This window comes from Bombina bombina, chromosome 4, assembly GCF_027579735.1.
Source record: "Bombina bombina isolate aBomBom1 chromosome 4, aBomBom1.pri, whole genome shotgun sequence".
NCBI lineage: Eukaryota > Metazoa > Chordata > Amphibia > Anura > Bombinatoridae > Bombina > Bombina bombina.
Window position 1 is genome coordinate 994,287,993 of NC_069502.1, and position 19,143 is coordinate 994,307,135.

Here is a 19,143-nt window from a genome sequence, read left to right on the forward strand (position 1 = left end):
CAGAGGCCTCATTCTTGAAGGCCCAAGTGGAAGCCACAGCTCTAGTAGAATGAGCTGTAATTCTTTCAGGAGGCTGCTGTCCAGCAGTCTCATAAGCTAAACGAATTATGCTACGAAGCCAAAAAGAAAGAGAGGTAGCGGAAGCTTTTTGACCTCTCCTCTGCCCAGAGTAAATGACAAACAGAGAAGACGTTTGTCGAAATTCCTTAGTTGCCTGTAAGTAAAATTTTAGAGCACGGACTACATCCAGGTTGTGCAGTAGACGTTCCTTCTTTGAAGAAGGATTTGGGCATAAAGAAGGAACAACAATCTCTTGATTGATATTCCTGTTAGTAACTACCTTAGGTAAGAACCCAGGTTTAGTACGCAGGACTACCTTATCCGAATGAAAAATCAAATAAGGAGAATCACAATGTAAGGCTGATAATTCAGAGACTCTTCGAGCCGAGGAAATAGCCATTAAAAATAGAACTTTCCAAGATAACAACTTTATATCAATGGAATGAAGGGGTTCAAACGGAACGCCCTGTAAAACATTAAGAACAAGGTTTAAACTCCATGGTGGAGCAACAGTTTTAAACACAGGCTTAATCCTGGCCAAAGCCTGACAAAAAGCCTGGACGTCAGGAACTTCTGACAGACGTTTGTGTAACAGAATGGACAGAACATAATTTATGCTTACCTGATAAATTCCTTTCTTCTGTAGTGTGATCAGTCCACGGGTCATCATTACTTCTGGGATATTACTCCTCCCCAACAGGAAGTGCAAGAGGATTCACCCAGCAGAGCTGCATATAGCTCCTCCCCTCTACGTCACTCCCAGTCATTCGACCAAGGACCAACGAGAAAGGAAAAGCCAAGGGTGAAGTGGTGACTGGAGTATAAATTAAAAAATATTTACCTGCCTTAAAAACAGGGCGGGCCGTGGACTGATCACACTACAGAAGAAAGGAATTTAGCAGGTAAGCATAAATTATGTTTTCTTCTGTTAAGTGTGATCAGTCCACGGGTCATCATTACTTCTGGGATACCAATACCAAAGCAAAAGTACACGGATGACGGGAGGGATAGGCAGGCTCTTTATACAGAAGGAACCACTGCCTGAAGAACCTTTCTCCCAAAAATAGCCTCCGATGAAGCAAAAGTGTCAAATTTGTAAAATTTGGAAAAAGTATGAAGCGAAGACCAAGTTGCAGCCTTGCAAATCTGTTCAACAGAGGCCTCATTCTTGAAGGCCCAAGTGGAAGCCACAGCTCTAGTAGAATGAGCTGTAATTCTTTCAGGAGGCTGCTGTCCAGCAGTCTCATAAGCTAAACGAATTATGCTACGAAGCCAAAAAGAAAGAGAGGTAGCGGAAGCTTTTTGACCTCTCCTCTGCCCAGAGTAAATGACAAACAGAGAAGACGTTTGTCGAAATTCCTTAGTTGCCTGTAAGTAAAATTTTAGAGCACGGACTACATCCAGGTTGTGCAGTAGACGTTCCTTCTTTGAAGAAGGATTTGGGCATAAAGAAGGAACAACAATCTCTTGATTGATATTCCTGTTAGTAACTACCTTAGGTAAGAACCCAGGTTTAGTACGCAGGACTACCTTATCCGAATGAAAAATCAAATAAGGAGAATCACAATGTAAGGCTGATAATTCAGAGACTCTTCGAGCCGAGGAAATAGCCATTAAAAATAGAACTTTCCAAGATAACAACTTTATATCAATGGAATGAAGGGGTTCAAACGGAACGCCCTGTAAAACATTAAGAACAAGGTTTAAACTCCATGGTGGAGCAACAGTTTTAAACACAGGCTTAATCCTGGCCAAAGCCTGACAAAAAGCCTGGACGTCAGGAACTTCTGACAGACGTTTGTGTAACAGAATGGACAGAGCTGAGATCTGTCCCTTTAAAGAACTAGCAGATAAACCCTTTTCTAAACCTTCTTGTAGAAAAGACAATATCCTAGGAATCCTAACCTTACTCCAAGAGTAACCTTTGGATTCACACCAATATAGGTATTTACGCCATATCTTATGGTAAATCTTTCTGGTAACAGGTTTCCTAGCCTGTATTAAGGTATCAATAACTGACTCAGAAAACCCACGTCTTGATAAAATCAAGCGTTCAATTTCCAAGCAGTCAGCTTCAGAGAAGTTAGATTTTGATGTTTGAAGGGACCCTGTATCAGAAGGTCCTGTTTCAGAGGTAGAGACCAAGGTGGAAAGGATGACATGTCCACCAGGTCTGCATACCAAGTCCTGCGTGGCCACGCAGGTGCTATTAGAATCACTGATGCTCTCTCTTGTTTGATTCTGGCAATCAATCGAGGAAGCAACGGGAAGGGTGGAAACACGTAAGCCATGCTGAAGTCCTAAGGTGCTGTCAGAGCATCTATCAGGACTGCTCCTGGATCCCTGGATCTGGACCCGTAACGAGGAAGCTTGGCGTTCTGTCGAGACGCCATGAGATCTATCTCTGGTTTGCCCCAACGTCGAAGTATTTGGGCAAAGACCTCCGGATGAAGTTCCCACTCCCCCGGATGAAAAGTCTGACGACTTAAGAAATCCGCCTCCCAGTTCTCCACTCCCGGGATGTGGATTGCTGACAGGTGGCAAGAGTGAGACTCTGCCCAGCGAATTATCTTTGATACTTCCATCATAGCTAGGGAGCTTCTTGTCCCTCCCTGATGGTTGATGTAAGCTACAGTCGTGATGTTGTCCGACTGAAACCTGATGAACCCCCGAGTTGTCAACTGGGGCCAAGCCAGGAGGGCATTGAGAACTGCTCTCAATTCCAGAATGTTTATTGGCAGGAGACTCTCCTCCTGACTCCATTGTCCCTGAGCCTTCAGAGAATTCCAGACGGCACCCCAACCTAGAAGGCTGGCGTCTGTTGTTACAATTGTCCAGTCTGGTCTGCTGAATGGCATCCCCCTGGACAGATGTGGCCGAGAAAGCCACCATAGAAGAGAATTTCTGGTCTCTTGATCCAGATTCAGAGAAGGGGATAAGTCTGAGTAATCCCCATTCCACTGACTTAGCATGCACAGTTGCAGTGGTCTGAGGTGTAAGCGTGCAAAGGGTACTATGTCCATTGCCGCTACCATTAAGCCGATTACCTCCATGCATTGAGCCACTGACGGGTGTTGAATGGAATGAAGGGTGCGGCAAGCACTTTGAAGTCTTGTTAGCCTGTCCTCTGTCAGGTAAATCTTCATTTCTACAGAATCTATAAGAGTCCCCAGGAAGGGAACTCTTGTGAGTGGAACGAGTGAACTTTTCTTTTCGTTCACCTTCCATCCATGTGACCTTAGAAATGCCAGCACTAACTCTGTATGAGACTTGGCAGTTTGAAAGCTTGAAGCTTGTATCAGAATGTCGTCTAGGTATGGAGCTACCGAGATTCCCCGCGGTCTTAGTACCGCCAGAAGAGCACCCAGAACCTTTGTGAAGATTCTTGGAGCTGTAGCCAATCCGAATGGAAGAGCCACAAACTGGTAATGCCTGTCTAGGAAGGCAAACCTTAGGTACCGATAATGATCTTTGTGAATCGGTATGTGAAGGTAAGCATCTTTTAAATCTACAGTGGTCATGTACTGACCTTCTTGGATCATAGGTAAAATTGTCCGAATAGTCTCCATCTTGAACGATGGAACTCTTAGGAATTTGTTTAGGATCTTTAAGTCCAGGATTGGTCTGAAAGTTCCCTCTTTTTTGGGAACCACAAACAGATTTGAGTAAAACCCCTGTCCCTGTTCTGATCGTGGAACTGGATGGATTACTCCCATTAACAAGAGCTCTTGTACGCAGCGTAGAAACGCCTCTTTCTTTGTCTGGATTGTTGACAATCTTGACAGATGAAATCTCTCTCTTGGAGGAGAGTATTTGAAGTCCAGAAGGTATCCCTGAGATATTATCTCTAGCGCCCAGGGATCCTGAACATCTCTTGCCCAAGCCTGGGCGAAGAGAGAAAGTCTGCCCCCCACTAGATCCGATCCCGGATCGGGGGCCCTCACTTCATGCTGTTTTAGGGGCAGCAGCAGGTTTCCTAGTCTGCTTGCCCTTGTTCCAGGACTGGTTAGGTTTCCAGCCTTGTCTGTAGCGAGCAACAGCTCCTTCCTGTTTTGGTGCAGAGGAAGTAGATGCTGCTCCTGCTTTGAAATTACGAAAGGAACGAAAATTAGACTGTCTAGTCTTGGCTTTGTCCTGAGGCAGGGCATGGCCTTTACCTCCTGTAATGTCAGCGATAATCTCTTTCAACCCGGGCCCGAATAAGGTCTGCCCTTTGAAAGGTATATTAAGCAATTTAGACTTAGAAGTAACATCAGCTGACCAGGATTTTAGCCACAGCGCCCTGCGTGCCTGAATGGCGAATCCTGAATTTAGTAAGATGTACTACGGCCTCCGAAATGAATGAATTAGCTAGTTTAAGGACTCTAAGCCTGTCCGTAATGTCGTCCAGAGTAGCTGAACCAATGTTCTCTTCCAGAGACTCAATCCAGAATGCCGCTGCAGCCGTGATCGGCGCAATGCATGCAAGGGGTTGCAATATAAAACCTTGTTGAACAAACATTTTCTTAAGGTAACCCTCTAACTTTTTATCCATTGGATCTGAAAAAGCACAGCTATCCTCCACCGGGATAGTGGTACGCTTAGCTAAGGTAGAAACTGCTCCCTCCACCTTAGGGACCGTTTGCCATAAGTCCCTTGTGGTGGCGTCTATTGGAAACATTTTTCTAAATATCGGAGGGGGTGAGAACGGCACACCGGGTCTATCCCACTCCTTAGTAACAATTTCAGTAAGTCTCTTAGGTATAGGAAAAACCTCAGTACTCGTCGGTACCGCAAAATATTTATCCAACCTACACATTTTCTCTGGTATTGCAACTGTGTTACAATCATTCAGAGCCGCTAACACCTCCCCTAGTAATACACGGAGGTTTTCCAGTTTAAATTTAAAATTTGAAATATCTGAATCCAGTCTGTTTGGATCAGAACCGTCACCCACAGAATGAAGTTCTCCGTCCTCATGTTCTGCCACCTGTGACGCAGTGTCTGACATGGCCCTAATATTATCAGCGCACTCTGTTCTCACCCCAGAGTGATCACGCTTACCTCTTAGTTCTGGTAATTTAGCCAAAACCTCAGTCATAACAGTAGCCATATCCTGTAATGTGATTTGTAATGGCCGCCCAGATGTACTCGGCGCTACAATATCACGCACCTCCCTCTGAGCGGGAGATGTAGGTACTGACACGTGAGGCGAGTTAGTCGGCATAACTCTCCCCTCGTTGTTTGGTGAAATTTGTTCAATTTGTACAGATTGATTTTTATTTAAATTAGCATCAATACAGTTAGTACATAAATTTCTATTGGGCTCCACTTTGGCATTGCAACAAATGACACAGGTCTCATCCTCTGAATCAGACATGTTTAACACACTAGCAAATAAACTTGCAACTTGGAAATACAATTCAATTAGAATAATATTAAAACGTACTGTGCCTTTAAGAAGCACAGAAGATCTATGACAGTTGAAAATTAATAAATTGAAACAGTTATAGCCTCAATCCTTGTAAACAACACAACTTTAGCAAAGGTTTAATCCCATTAGCAAAGATAACAAATTCTGAAAGCAGGAAACAAATTACAGAATAAACGTTTTTTATCTCAGTCAAACTATAATTCTCACAGCTCTGCTGAGAGAAATTACCTCCCTCAAAATAAGTTTTGAAGACCCCTGAGCTCTGTAGAGATGAACCGGATCATGCAGGGAATACAATGAGTTACTGACTGAAATATTTGATGCATAGTAAAAGCGCCAAAAAACGGCCCCTCCCCCTCACACACAGCAGTGAGGGAGAACAGAAACTGTCAGAAAACAGATTAAGCAACTGCCAAGTGGAAAAATAGTGCCCAAACATTTATTCACTCAGTACCTCAGCAAATGAAAACGATTTTACATTCCAGCAAAAACGTTAAACATAATCTCTAGTTATTAAACAGCTTTATGTATTTCTTACAGTGTAATTCTAGTGAAGTACCATTCCCCAGAATACTGAAGTGTAAAGTATACATACATGACATTATATCGGTATGGCAGGATTTTCTCATCAATTCCATTGTCAGAAAATAAAAACTGCTACATACCTCTATGCAGATTCATCTGCCCGCTGTCCCCTGATCTGAAGTTTACCTCTCCTCAGATGGCCGAGAAACAGCAATATGATCTTAACTACTCCGGCTAAAATCATAACAAAAACTCTGGTAGATTCTTCTTCAAACTCTGCCAGAGAGATAATAACACACTCCGGTGCTATTTTAAAATAACAAACTTTTGATTGAAGATATAAAACTAAGTATAATCACCATAGTCCTCTCACACATCCTATCTTGTCGTTGGGTGCAAGAGAATGACTGGGAGTGACGTAGAGGGGAGGAGCTATATGCAGCTCTGCTGGGTGAATCCTCTTGCACTTCCTGTTGGGGAGGAGTAATATCCCAGAAGTAATGATGACCCGTGGACTGATCACACTTAGAAGAAAATGTATTAGAAGGCACGAAGTCAGACAAAGCCTTTAACATAGAATTAAAAAAATATTTCTTATAAGTCTTCTAAATATTTCTTGTAAGAAAAGAAAATATATAAAGCATAAATACTAATGGATTCCGCATGTAAAAGTATAACATAATATCTTATTACAAACCATAGCTAAAGATAAACATTTATAACATTTAAAATAAATGAACTTAGCTTTGGTAGAACTGAAACTCAGTTAAGCGTTTTTCCAAAAGTGGCTTCTGATTCAGAGTCCATTTGAGACATCTTGCAATATGTAATAGAAAAAACAACATATAAAGCAAAATTGATCAAATTCCTTAAATGACAGTTTCAGGAATGGGAAAAAAATGCCAATGAACAAGCTTCTAGCAACCAGAAGCAATAAATGAGACTTAAATATTGTGGAGACAACAATGACGCTCAAATCTTTTAGCGCCAAAAAATCTGCCCACATTATTTGGCGCCTAAATGCTTTTGGCGGCAAAAATGGCGCCACATCCGGTAACGCCGACATTTTTTGGCGCAAAAACGTCAAAAAAAGAGACGCAACTTCCGGCGACACGTATGACGCCGGAAATGACAAGAAAATTTTTGCGCCAAGAAAGTCCGCGCCAAAAATGACAATAAAATGAAGCATTATCAGCCCCCGCGAGCCTAACAACCCACAGGAAAAAAAGTCAAATTTTAAGGTAAGAAAAAATTGAATTATTCATATGCATTATCCCAAATATGAAACTGACTGTCTGAAAATAAGGAACGTTGAACATCCTGAATCAAGGCAAATAAATGTTTAAACACATATATTTAGAACTTTATATAAAAGTGCCCAACCATAGCTTAGAGTGTCACAGAAAATAAGACTTACTTACCCCAGGACACTCATCTACATGTAGTAGAAAGCCAAACCAGTACTGAAACGAGAATCAGTAGAGGTAATGGTATATATAAGAGTATATCGTCGATCTGAAAAGGGAGGTAAGAGATGAATCTCTACGACCGATAACAGAGAACCTATGAAATACACCCCGTAGAAGGAGATCATTGAATTCAAATAGGCAATACTCTCTTCACATCCCTCTGACATTCACTGCACGCTGAGAGGAAAACCGGGCTCCAACCTGCTGCGGAGCGCATAATGTAGAATCTAGCACAAAAACTTACTTCACCACCTCCACAGGAGGCAAAGTTTGTAAAACTGATTTGTGGGTGTGGTGAGGGGTGTATTTATAGGCATTTTGAGGTTTGGGAAACTTTGCCCCTCCTGGTAGGAATGTATATCCCGTACGTCACTAGCTCATGGACTCTTGCTAATTACATGAAAGAAAAATTGGGTTTCATGTCCCTTTAAGCAAAGACTAAAAAACTGACTTCACAAAATAAACCTCTGCACCACAGCAATCTGCTGAGGTGCTCCTACCGTGCAAAATGACACCGGATCCCCTTGATTCCTATGCAGGTCCGTTCAGTCACACTGTGCAGCTCACAAACCCAGACCGGACTTAACGTATCTGTACTTGAAGCGCATGAAATTATACTACATGCCGCTCTAGAGACAAATAAGTAGCCCAGCTTATGTCGAACTAATCCTGTCAGGGAAACAGCGCTCTACTTAGTGGTGCGCAAATACAGGAAGCCCCGCCCATCGTGGGCGTACCTAAAGCTCAATGTCTCCCCTCTGGGAAAAAACAGCAAGTGAAACCACCGGAGCCAAAATAATACAACACATCTCCAGCCCCAGTGCCTGCTATATAACACTGCCCAGAAAACTTTTCACATAAAAGTTGAAGAAAATACCCAACATAAAAAAAGGCATTGTTGTTAACCCTTTATGTTCCATAGTGCTTTTTTCTTTTTCTTTAAATAAAAAAACTGAGTCTCCTTATGTCCCAGAAAGGTAGAACTTACCTCCACCACTGCCTGGCAGGAAGGCAATTCCCAATCTTGAGAGGTCCTCTCCCTCACATTGGCCTGAGAAAGAAACAAATGCTGAGTTAGTGGATACCTCAGACTGAAGGATATAGGGCAGCACAAATATGGGAGGCGCAGTGAGAATCATGTCCCACAAGTTCCCATTGCTTTAAAGCCATCAAAGCTCTACTGTAGAGACTGAAATTGAACCAGGCTACACCCCAGGACAAAGTAGAACTCTCTGGCACTACTTTAAAATAAACTCTTGATTGAAGAATCTAAAACTAACACCTCACTTTACCTCTTCCTATCACTGACGTAGGCAAAGAGAATGACTGGGGTGGGAGGGAAGGGAGGAGCTATAACAGCTCTGCTGTGGTGCTATTTGCCTCCTCCTGCTGACCAGGAGGTGTATTCCCACAAGGATGATGATCCGTGGACTCATCGTGTCTTTAAAAAGAAATGAAGTTATTTTACCTGTTGCTTTCTTTCTGTTCCTTTAATGTCAATTTTCACAAGACAATTTTGAGTTTTTAAAATGACTGTTGACAAATTAACTTAAACATTAATAACATGTATCAGAAGCAAAAAAAGTTGTAGACAAAAAAAAATTGGCAAGCACTTATAAGGTTTAAAGTAATAAGAAAACCCATTTTTTTCTCTTTCATAATTCAGATAGAGCATGCAATTTTATATTTTCTAATTTACTTCTATTAACAATTGTTTTCCCGTTGTCTTAGCAGGGACATACGCTTAGGAGCCAGTCAATTTCTGGGGAACTTTATGGCAGCAGTTTTGCAAGAATGAAATATATTTGCAATAGAACTATTTTCTGCCATTAGTGCTCCAACACAGAATATCATGAGAACAAAGCAAGTTTGATAATAGAAGTAAATTGGAAGTTTTTTCTTAAAATGGTATTCTCTTTATGAATCGCAAAAAACATAATTTATGTAAGAACTTACCTGATAAATTCATTTCTTTCATATTAACAAGAGTCCATGAGCTAGTGACGTATGGGATATACATTCCTACCAGGAGGGGCAAAGTTTCCCAAAACTTAAAATGCCTATAAATACACCCCTCACCACACCCACAAATCAGTTTAACGAATAGCCAAGAAGTGGGGTGATAAGAAAAAAAGTGCGAAGCATATAAAATAAGGAATTGGAATAATTGTGCTTTATACAAAAAAATCATAACCACCACAAAAAAGGGTGGGCCTCATGGACTCTTGTTAATATGAAAGAAATGAATTTATCAGGTAAGTTCTTACATAAATTATGTTTTCTTTCATGTAATTAACAAGAGTCCATGAGCTAGTGACGTATGGGATAATGACTACCCAAGATGTGGATCTTTCCACACAAGAGTCACTAGAGAGGGAGGGATAAAATAAAGACAGCCAATTCCTGCTGAAAATAATCCACACCCAAAAGTTTAACAAAAAACATAAGCAGAAGATTCAAACTGAAACCGCTGCCTGAAGAACTTTTCTACCAAAAACTGCTTCAGAAGAAGAAAATACATCAAAATGGTAGAATTTAGTAAAAGTATGCAAAGAGGACCAAGTTGCTGCTTTGCAGATCTGGTCAACCGAAGCTTCATTCCTAAACGCCCAGGAAGTAGATACTGACCTAGTAGAATGAGCTGTAAATCTCTGAGGCGGAATTTTACCCGACTCAACATAGGCAAGATGAATTAAAGATTTCAACCAAGATGCCAAAGAAATGGCAGAAGCTTTCTGGCCTTTCCTAGAACCGGAAAAGATAACAAATAGACTAGAAGTCTTACGGAAAGATTTCGTAGCTTCAACATAATATTTCAAAGCTCTAACAACATCCAAAGAATGCAATGATTTCTCCTTAGAATTCTTAGGATTAGGACATAATGAAGGAACCACAATTTCTCTACTAATGTTGTTGGAATTCACAACTTTAGGTAAAAATTCAAAAGAAGTTCGCAACACCGCCTTATCCTGATGAAAAATCAGAAAAGGAGACTCACGCGAAAGAGCAGATAATTCAGAAACTCTTCTAGCAGAAGAGATGGCCAAAAGGAACAAAACTTTCCAAGAAAGTAATTTAATGTCCAATGAATGCATAGGTTCAAACGGAGGAGCTTGAAGAGCTCCCAGAACCAAATTCAAACTCCAAGGAGGAGAAATTGACTTAATGACAGGTTTTATACGAACCAAAGCTTGTACAAAACAATGAATATCAGGAAGAATAGCAATCTTTCTGTGAAAAAGAACAGAAAGAGCGGAGATTTGTCCTTTCAAAGAACTTGCGGACAAACCCTTATCTAAACCATCCTGAAGAAACTGTAAAATTCTCGGTATTCTAAAAGAATGCCAAGAAAAATGATGAGAAAGACACCAAGAAATATAAGTCTTCCAGACTCTATAATATATCTCTCGAGATACAGATTTACGAGCCTGTAACATAGTATTAATCACGGAGTCAGAGAAACCTCTATGACCAAGAATCAAGCGTTCAATCTCCATACCTTTAAATTTAAGGATTTCAGATCCGGATGGAAAAAAGGACCTTGTGACAGAAGGTCTGGTCTTAACGGAAGAGTCCATGGTTGGCAAGATGCCATCCGGACAAGATCCGCATACCAAAACCTGTGAGGCCATGCCGGAGCTATTAGCAGAACAAACGAGAATTCCCTCAGAATCTTGGAGATTACTCTTGGAAGAAGAACTAGAGGCGGAAAGATATAGGCAGGATGATACTCCCAAGGAAGTGATAATGCATCCACTGCCTCCGCCTGAGGATCCCGGGATCTGGACAGATACCTGGGAAGTTTCTTGTTTAGATGAGAGGCCATCAGATCTATCTCTGGGAGCCCCCACATTTGAACAATCTGAAGAAATACCTCTGGGTGAAGAGACCATTCGCCCGGATGCAACGTTTGGCGACTGAGATAATCCGCTTCCCAATTGTCTACACCTGGGATATGAACCGCAGAGATTAGACAGGAGCTGGATTCCGCCCAAACCAAAATTCGAGATACTTCTTTCATAGCCAGAGGACTGTGAGTCCCTCCTTGATGATTGATGTATGCCACAGTTGTGACATTGTCTGTCTGAAAACAAATGAACGATTCTCTCTTCAGAAGAGGCCAAAACTGAAGAGCTCTGAAAACTGCACGGAGTTCCAAGATATTGATCGGTAATCTCACCTCCTGAGATTCCCAAACTCCTTGTGCCGTCAGAGATCCCCACACAGCTCCCCAACCTGAGAGACTTGCATCTGTTGAAATTACAGTCCAGGTCGGAAGAACAAAAGAAGCCCCCTGAATTAAACGAAGGTGATCTGTCCACCACGTTAGAGAGTGCCGAACAATCGGTTTTAAAGATATTAATTGATTTATCTTCGTGTAATCCCTGCACCATTGATTCAGCATACAGAGCTGAAGAGGTCGCATGTGAAAACGAGCAAAGGGGATCGCGTCCGATGCAGCAGTCATAAGACCTAGAATTTCCATGCATAAGGCTACCGAAGGGAATGATTGAGACTGAAGGTTTCGACAGGCTGTAATCAATTTTAGACGTCTCTTGTCTGTTAAAGACAGAGTCATGGACACTGAATCTATCTGGAAACCCAGAAAGGTTACCCTTGTTTGAGGAATCAAAGAACTTTTTGGTAAATTGATCCTCCAACCATGATCTTGAAGAAACAACACCAGTTGATTCGTATGAGACTCTGCTAAATGTAAAGACTGAGCAAGTACCAAGATATCGTCCAAATAAGGAAATACCACAATACCCTGTTCTCTGATTACAGACAGAAGGGCACCGAGAATCTTTGTGAAAATTCTTGGAGCTGTATCAAGGCCAAACGGTAGAGCCACAAATTGGTAATGCTTGTCTAGAAAAGAGAATCTCAGGAACTGATAATGATCTGGATGAATCGGAATATGCAGATATGCATCCTGTAAATCTATTGTGGACATATAATTCCCTTGCTGAACAAAAGGCAATATAGTCCTTACAGTTACCATCTTGAACGTTGGTATCCTTACATAACGATTCAATAATTTTAGATCCAGAACTGGTCTGAAGGAATTCTCCTTCTTTGGTACAATGAAGAGATTTGAATAAAACCCCATCCCCTGTTCCGGAACTGGAACTGGCATAATTACTCCAGCCAACTCTAGATCTGAAACACAATTCAGAAATGCTTGAGCTTTCACTGGATTTACTGGGACATGGGAAAGAAAAAATCTCTTTGCAGGAGGTCTCATCTTGAAACCAATTCTGTACCCTTCTGAAACAATGTTCTGAATCCAAAGATTGTGAACAGAATTGATCCAAATTTCTTTGAAAAAACGTAACCTGCCCCCTACCAGCTGAACTGGAATGAGGGCCGTACCTTCATGTGAACTTAGAAGCAGGCTTTGCCTTTCTAGCAGGCTTGGATTTATTCCAGACTGGAGATGGTTTCCAAACTGAAACTGCTCCTGAGGACGAAGGATCAGGCTTTTGTTCTTTGTTGAAACGAAAGGAACGAAAAAGATTGTTAGCCCTGTTTTTACCTTTAGACTTTTTATCCTGTGGTAAAAAAGTTCCTTTCCCACCAGTAACAGTTGAAATAATAGAATCCAACTGAGAACCAAATAATTTGTTTCCCTGGAAAGAAATGGAAAGTAGAGTTGATTTAGAAGCCATATCAGCATTCCAGGTCTTAAGCCATAAAGCTCTTCTGGCTAAGATAGCCAGAGACATAAATCTAACATCAACTCTAATAATATCAAAAATGGCATCACAGATGAAATTATTAGCATGCTGGAGAAGAATAATAATATCATGAGAATCACGATTTGTTACTTGTTGCGCTAGAGTTTCCAACCAAAAAGTTGAAGCTGCAGCAACATCAGCCAAAGATATAGCAGGTCTAAGAAGATTACCTGAACATAGATAAGCTTTTCTTAGAAAAGATTCAATTTTTCTATCTAAAGGATCCTTAAACGAGGTACCATCTGACGTAGGAATGGTAGTACGTTTAGCAAGGGTAGAAATAGCCCCATCAACTTTAGGGATTTTGTCCCAAAATTCTAACCTGTCAGGCGGAACAGGATATAATTGCTTAAAACGTTTAGAAGGAGTAAATGAATTACCCAATTTATCCCATTCCTTAGCAATTACTGCAGAAATAGCATTAGGAACAGGAAAGACTTCTGGAATAACCGCAGGAGCTTTAAAAACCTTATCCAAACGTATAGAATTAGTATCAAGAGGACTAGAATCCTCTATTTCTAAAGCAATTAGTACTTCTTTAAGTAAAGAACGAATAAATTCCATCTTAAATAAATATGAAGATTTATCAGCATCAATCTCTGAAATAGAATCCTCTGAACCAGAAGAGTCCAAAGAATCAGAATGATGGTGTTCATTTAAAAATTCATCTGTAGAGAGAGAAGATTTAAAAGACTTTTTACGTTTACTAGAAGGAGAAATAACAGACAAAGCCTTCTTTATGGATTCAGAAACAAAATCTCTTATGTTATCAGGAACATTCTGCACCTTAGATGTTGAGGGAACTGCAACAGGCAATGGTACATCACTAAAGGAAATATTATCTGCTTTAACAAGTTTGTCATGACAATTATTACAAACAACAGCTGGAGGAATAGCTACCAAAAGTTTACAGCAGATACACTTAGCTTTGGTAGATCCAGCAGACAGTGGTTTTCCTGTAGTATCTTCTGGCTCAGATGCAACGTGAGACATCTTGCAATATGTAAGAGAAAAAACAACATATAAAGCAAAATAGATCAAATTCCTTATAAGACAGTTTCAGGAATGGGAAAAAAATGCCAAACATCAAGCTTCTAGCAACCAGAAGCAAATGAAAAAAAGAGACTGAAATAATGTGGAGACAAAAGCGACGCCCATATTTTTTGGCGCCAAATAAGACGCCCACATTATTTGGCGCCTAAATGCTTTTGGCGCCAAAAATGACGCCACATCCGGAACGCCGACATTTTTGGCGCAAAATAACGTCAAAAATGACGCAACTTCCGGCGACACGTATGACGCCGGAAACGGAAAAGAATTTTTGCGCCAAAAAAGTCCGCGCCAAGAATGACGCAATAAAATGAAGCATTTTCAGCCCCCGCGAGCCTAACAGCCCACAGGGAAAAAAGTCAAATTTTTGAGGTAAGAAAAAATATGATAATTTAAAGCATAATCCCAAATATGAAACTGACTGTCTGGAAATAAGGAAAGTTGAACATTCTGCGTCAAGGCAAATAAATGTTTGAATACATATATTTAGAACTTTATAAATAAAGTGCCCAACCATAGCTTAGAGTGTCACAGAAAATAAGACTTACTTACCCCAGGACACTCATCTACATGTTTGTAGAAAGCCAAACCAGTACTGAAACGAGAATCAGTAGAGGAAATGGTAAATATAAGAGTATATCGTCGATCTGAAAAGGGAGGTAAGAGATGAATCTCTACGACCGATAACAGAGAACCTTATGAAATAGACCCCGTAGAAGGAGATCACTGCATTCAATAGGCAATACTCTCTTCACATCCCTCTGACATTCACTGCACGCTGAGAGGAAAACCGGGCTCCAACTTGCTGCGGAGCGCATATCAACGTAGAATCTAGCACAAACTTACTTCACCACCTCCCTTGGAGGCAAAGTTTGTAAAACTGATTTGTGGGTGTGGTGAGGGGTGTATTTATAGGCATTTTAAGGTTTGGGAAACTTTGCCCCTCCTGGTAGGAATGTATATCCCATACGTCACTAGCTCATGGACTCTTGTTAATTACATGAAAGAAACATAATTTATGCTTAACTGATAAATCCATTTCTTTCTTGGTGGTGTGAGTCCATGAAAATCCTTAGTGATGGGAATTATTCACCTGGCCAGCAGGAGGAGGCAAAGTCACCCTACAGAAAATGCTTAAATCTCTCCTCCACTTCATGTTCCCTCCCCGTATTTCATTTAGCCAAGAACAGGAGGAAAAAGAAAGGGCCTACCGAAAAAAAAAAAAAAAAAGTATGAATGAGAAGTAACTTCTGCAAACAAGCTCTACTGAAATACTCTAAAAGAGGCAACTGAAAGATTTCGTAAAAGAACCAAGTTAAATGGTTGACTTTGCAAAAAAAAAATAATAAGAACTATAATCAAATTCTAAGGAGAAGAACAAAACAAAGGGACTTGAACTAACCAGAGGCTTTAATTATTTATTCAGCATTCCTGAATCTTACTTGGGAAATCCGAACATACCGTGTATAACTCCTATCTGAACACTAAGATATACCTATAGTAAATACTTCTTGAGATAGGCTATCAATTCTGAAACAAAACTCCATTATAGATAAAAGGAAAAATGTCCTTAGACCTAAACCGTAAGACTGACTTCACATAGAAGTGCTGAACATCTAAACTAGACCAGGACTGTGCGTCTGAGGCTTAAACAAAAAAAGTTAAAACTTCTCCCTTGTAATAACTACCAAGCCAAAATGGTTATTTTGGACCCAAGAAGAGACATGCTGTACAATACAGAGATGAATGTCTTTCCATTCAAAAATGAAAAAAACCTCTTTCATCCTAAACACTACAAGAACCACTCTGATGATCGAGTAGGATACTGCCAACATGATAGACTGAAAAGAGAGTATAGTGGAAGAACCAGGCCTGAAGACCTTAAAGGCCCCAAGGAGAGAATACTTAACTAGACAAAGAAATACTGGGAGGGAACCGGAAGTAGTAGAGATATTTAAAGTCATGGTAAATCCAAGCATTTAACAAACGCTAGGTTTTACCATTACAAAAAAATCAAGGGGAGTTTCATTTATCAACCTTGTAAATAAGGGGGCTAAACTCACCCTGTGCGGTTGCACAGCACTAAATTCAGCGGCGCAGGCTGCCCAAGGCACAACAATCTCCTTCAATGAGGCAACGTTTGCACAGCTGAACAAATAGTGATGCGTGTCAACTGACAAATGACACCTCATTGGTGGAAGATCGTTGTGCCATAGGCGGCCGGAGTTTAGCACCCGTTTTTACAAGGTTGATGAATGAAACTCCCCTTGATTTTTAGTGATGGTAAATACAAGCGTTTAACAAACACTAGGATTTACCATCACTTTCAACCTTTTCTGTAAGGTGCCATTGCCGCCTCCTGGTGGGGAATTTTTTTTGTGGACTCACCACCGTTAGAATGAAAAAAAAAATAAAAAAAATTGTGTTTCATATCCCTTTAAACTATCAACGAAAGTCAAATAATTGATGCAGTAACCGATATGCAACCAGACATTATCAACATAATTTCTATAATGTTGCAAACATCAGTAGCACTAGACAATACATTTTAAATTACAACAGGCTTGTAAAAATAAAAAACTACTGTTCCGTGTTTAAATTTTATATAACATTTGGCATCCCATTACATAATCTTCTGTATTCGATCATGTTTTAAACATTATGTACAAAATGTGAGATCTTGTATTTAAAACTCCAAAGAAAAGGAGAAAAATAAACTAACCACCAAATAAAAAAATTCAGAATCAGAAAAATGGTGTATATAGAAAATTTCTACTTGGAGTTACTGTTTACTTTTATAATAAACAGGCTAATAAGCTTTTTTAAATGTGAGTTGTAACAGGGACATTTAATTTTTCATAGACGGAATGATTAGAAATTGGGCACTTTAAATATTGGCAACTGTAACTTGTACAGATCTAATACCATTTGAAACCAAACACACTTGTTTAAAATTATGTCAAATTGTGCATTTAAAAGCGAGTGGAAGGGAGAGGAGTACATAACAAAACTAATACAACTTAATCGACTTTGTTTTCAAAAATTTACCAGGTTAAGTTTTCAAATCATTTAATCAAATAAGAAAAAAAGTTATACATCGTCAGTGTTCTCCACAAATAATTTTTCAGCTGTTACTTAAGCTATCCAAAGCACGCATTAACTGCATAACAAATTGATTTAATGATAATTTGTGCAAAAATATAGAAACATCTCTTATATTAGCTAATGTTAGCCGGTTGGTCAGTAAAATCAGCCAGGTGGTATTCCCATTAAATAGGTCTAGGGGAGAACACTGAACTTGTTTAAACACACTGACAGATTAAAAGCTGATTAAAACACTTTTCTGGAAGCAAAAGCACAGGGAAATGCAGTATAAGGATATTTATCAGTAAGCTTACTTTGGTGTTCATATTCTGTGAAAACTCTAGAATTGTGTCAACTCTTGTCCAAGCATCAGGATGTTCTTTTAAGTGGGTCAATACCTCTTGAGCCATTCTTTGCTAAAGGAAACCAGAAAAAAAAGGCAGTCATTCTAAGCATGGTGAGATTTATACATGTACACTAGTTTCTAAATACTTAAGAAAATTATGGTGGCAACTATGTCTACTCAAGTGAAAAGGTCAGGATTGGCTCCTCCAAATAAAATGGTGGCCGATTCTGGTCCCTTTAAGTAACTACATGTTAAACTCAGGGTTGAAAAACCCGGGTGCCTTAAAATTAGTCTGTCACCTTGGTTTAGAATACTCAATACACCCATGGTTGCGCTCCCTACTACTGGCTGCTGTCAACTGCACATAAAATGTAACTTGGTGTGGCTGGATCACTTTTAGGCCTCGGTATATTCGTAGACAACTATATTATGCATTGGGCATAGCAGTATAGGGTTAAATCTTTGCACAAACTGATGATGCACGTTGTTAGAGTCACTGCACACTATTGTGAAATCTTAAATTTAGAAACTCCACAGCACCATAGTTTATAAAATCATCTGTTATTCCAAAATTCAAGTCTTACAAAAGTATTGTAAAGCGTGAATTTTGGAATAAGACTTTTATAGTGCTGTGGAGTGTCTAAATTGTATTTTTGTTGAAGGCATCACTCAATTTAAATCATAAATCTTGAGTGTGCATGTTAATGGAGAAAAACAAAATTTATGCTTACCTGATAAATGTATTTCTCTTGTGGTGTATCCAGTCCACGGGTTCATCCATTACTTGCGGGATATTCTCCATCCCAACAGGAAGCTGCAAGAGGACACCCACAGCAGAGCTGTCTAAATAGCTCCTCCACTAACTGCCACCCCCAGTCATTCGACCGAAGACAAGCAAGAAAAAAGGAGAAACTATAGGGTGCCGTAGTGACTGTACTTTAAAAATAAAAAACACCTGCCTTAAAGTGACAGGGCGGGCCGTGGACTGGATACACCACAAGAGAAAGAAATTTATCAGGTAAGCATAAATTATGTTTTCTCTTGTAAGGTGTATCCAGTCCACGGGTTCATCCATTACTTGTGGGATACCAATACCAAAGCTTTAGGACACAGATGAAGGGAGGGACAAGGCAGGAACTTAAACAGAAGGCACCACTGCCTGCAAGACCTTTCTCCCAAAAATAGCCTCCGAGGAAGCAAAAGTATCAAATTTGTAGAATTTAGAAAAGGTATGAAGCGAAGACCAAGTCGCCGCTTTACAAATCTGTTCAACAGAGGCCTCATTTTTAAAAGCCCATGTGGAAGCTACCGCTCTAGTGGAATGAGCTGTAATTCTTTCAGGAGGCTGCTGGCCAGAAGTCTCATAAGCTAAACGGATTATGCTTCTCAGCCAAAAAGAAAGAGAAGATGCCGAAACCTTTTGGCCTCTCCTCTGTCCAGAGTAGACAACAAACAATG

The 19,143-nt window shown here is 40.2% G+C and overlaps 1 protein-coding gene across 1 annotated transcript in view; it reads right to left on the reverse strand.

Moving 5' to 3' along the window:
* The window catches only part of XPO1 (exportin 1), a 443,161-nt gene that overhangs the window by 336,374 nt on the left and 87,644 nt on the right, over positions 1 to 19,143 (reverse strand). Inside the window, exon 3 of the mRNA XM_053712052.1 lies at positions 17,654 to 17,755. Within this exon, the coding sequence (XP_053568027.1) occupies positions 17,654 to 17,755 (102 nt within the window). The remainder of the gene's footprint in view (positions 1 to 17,653; positions 17,756 to 19,143) is intronic.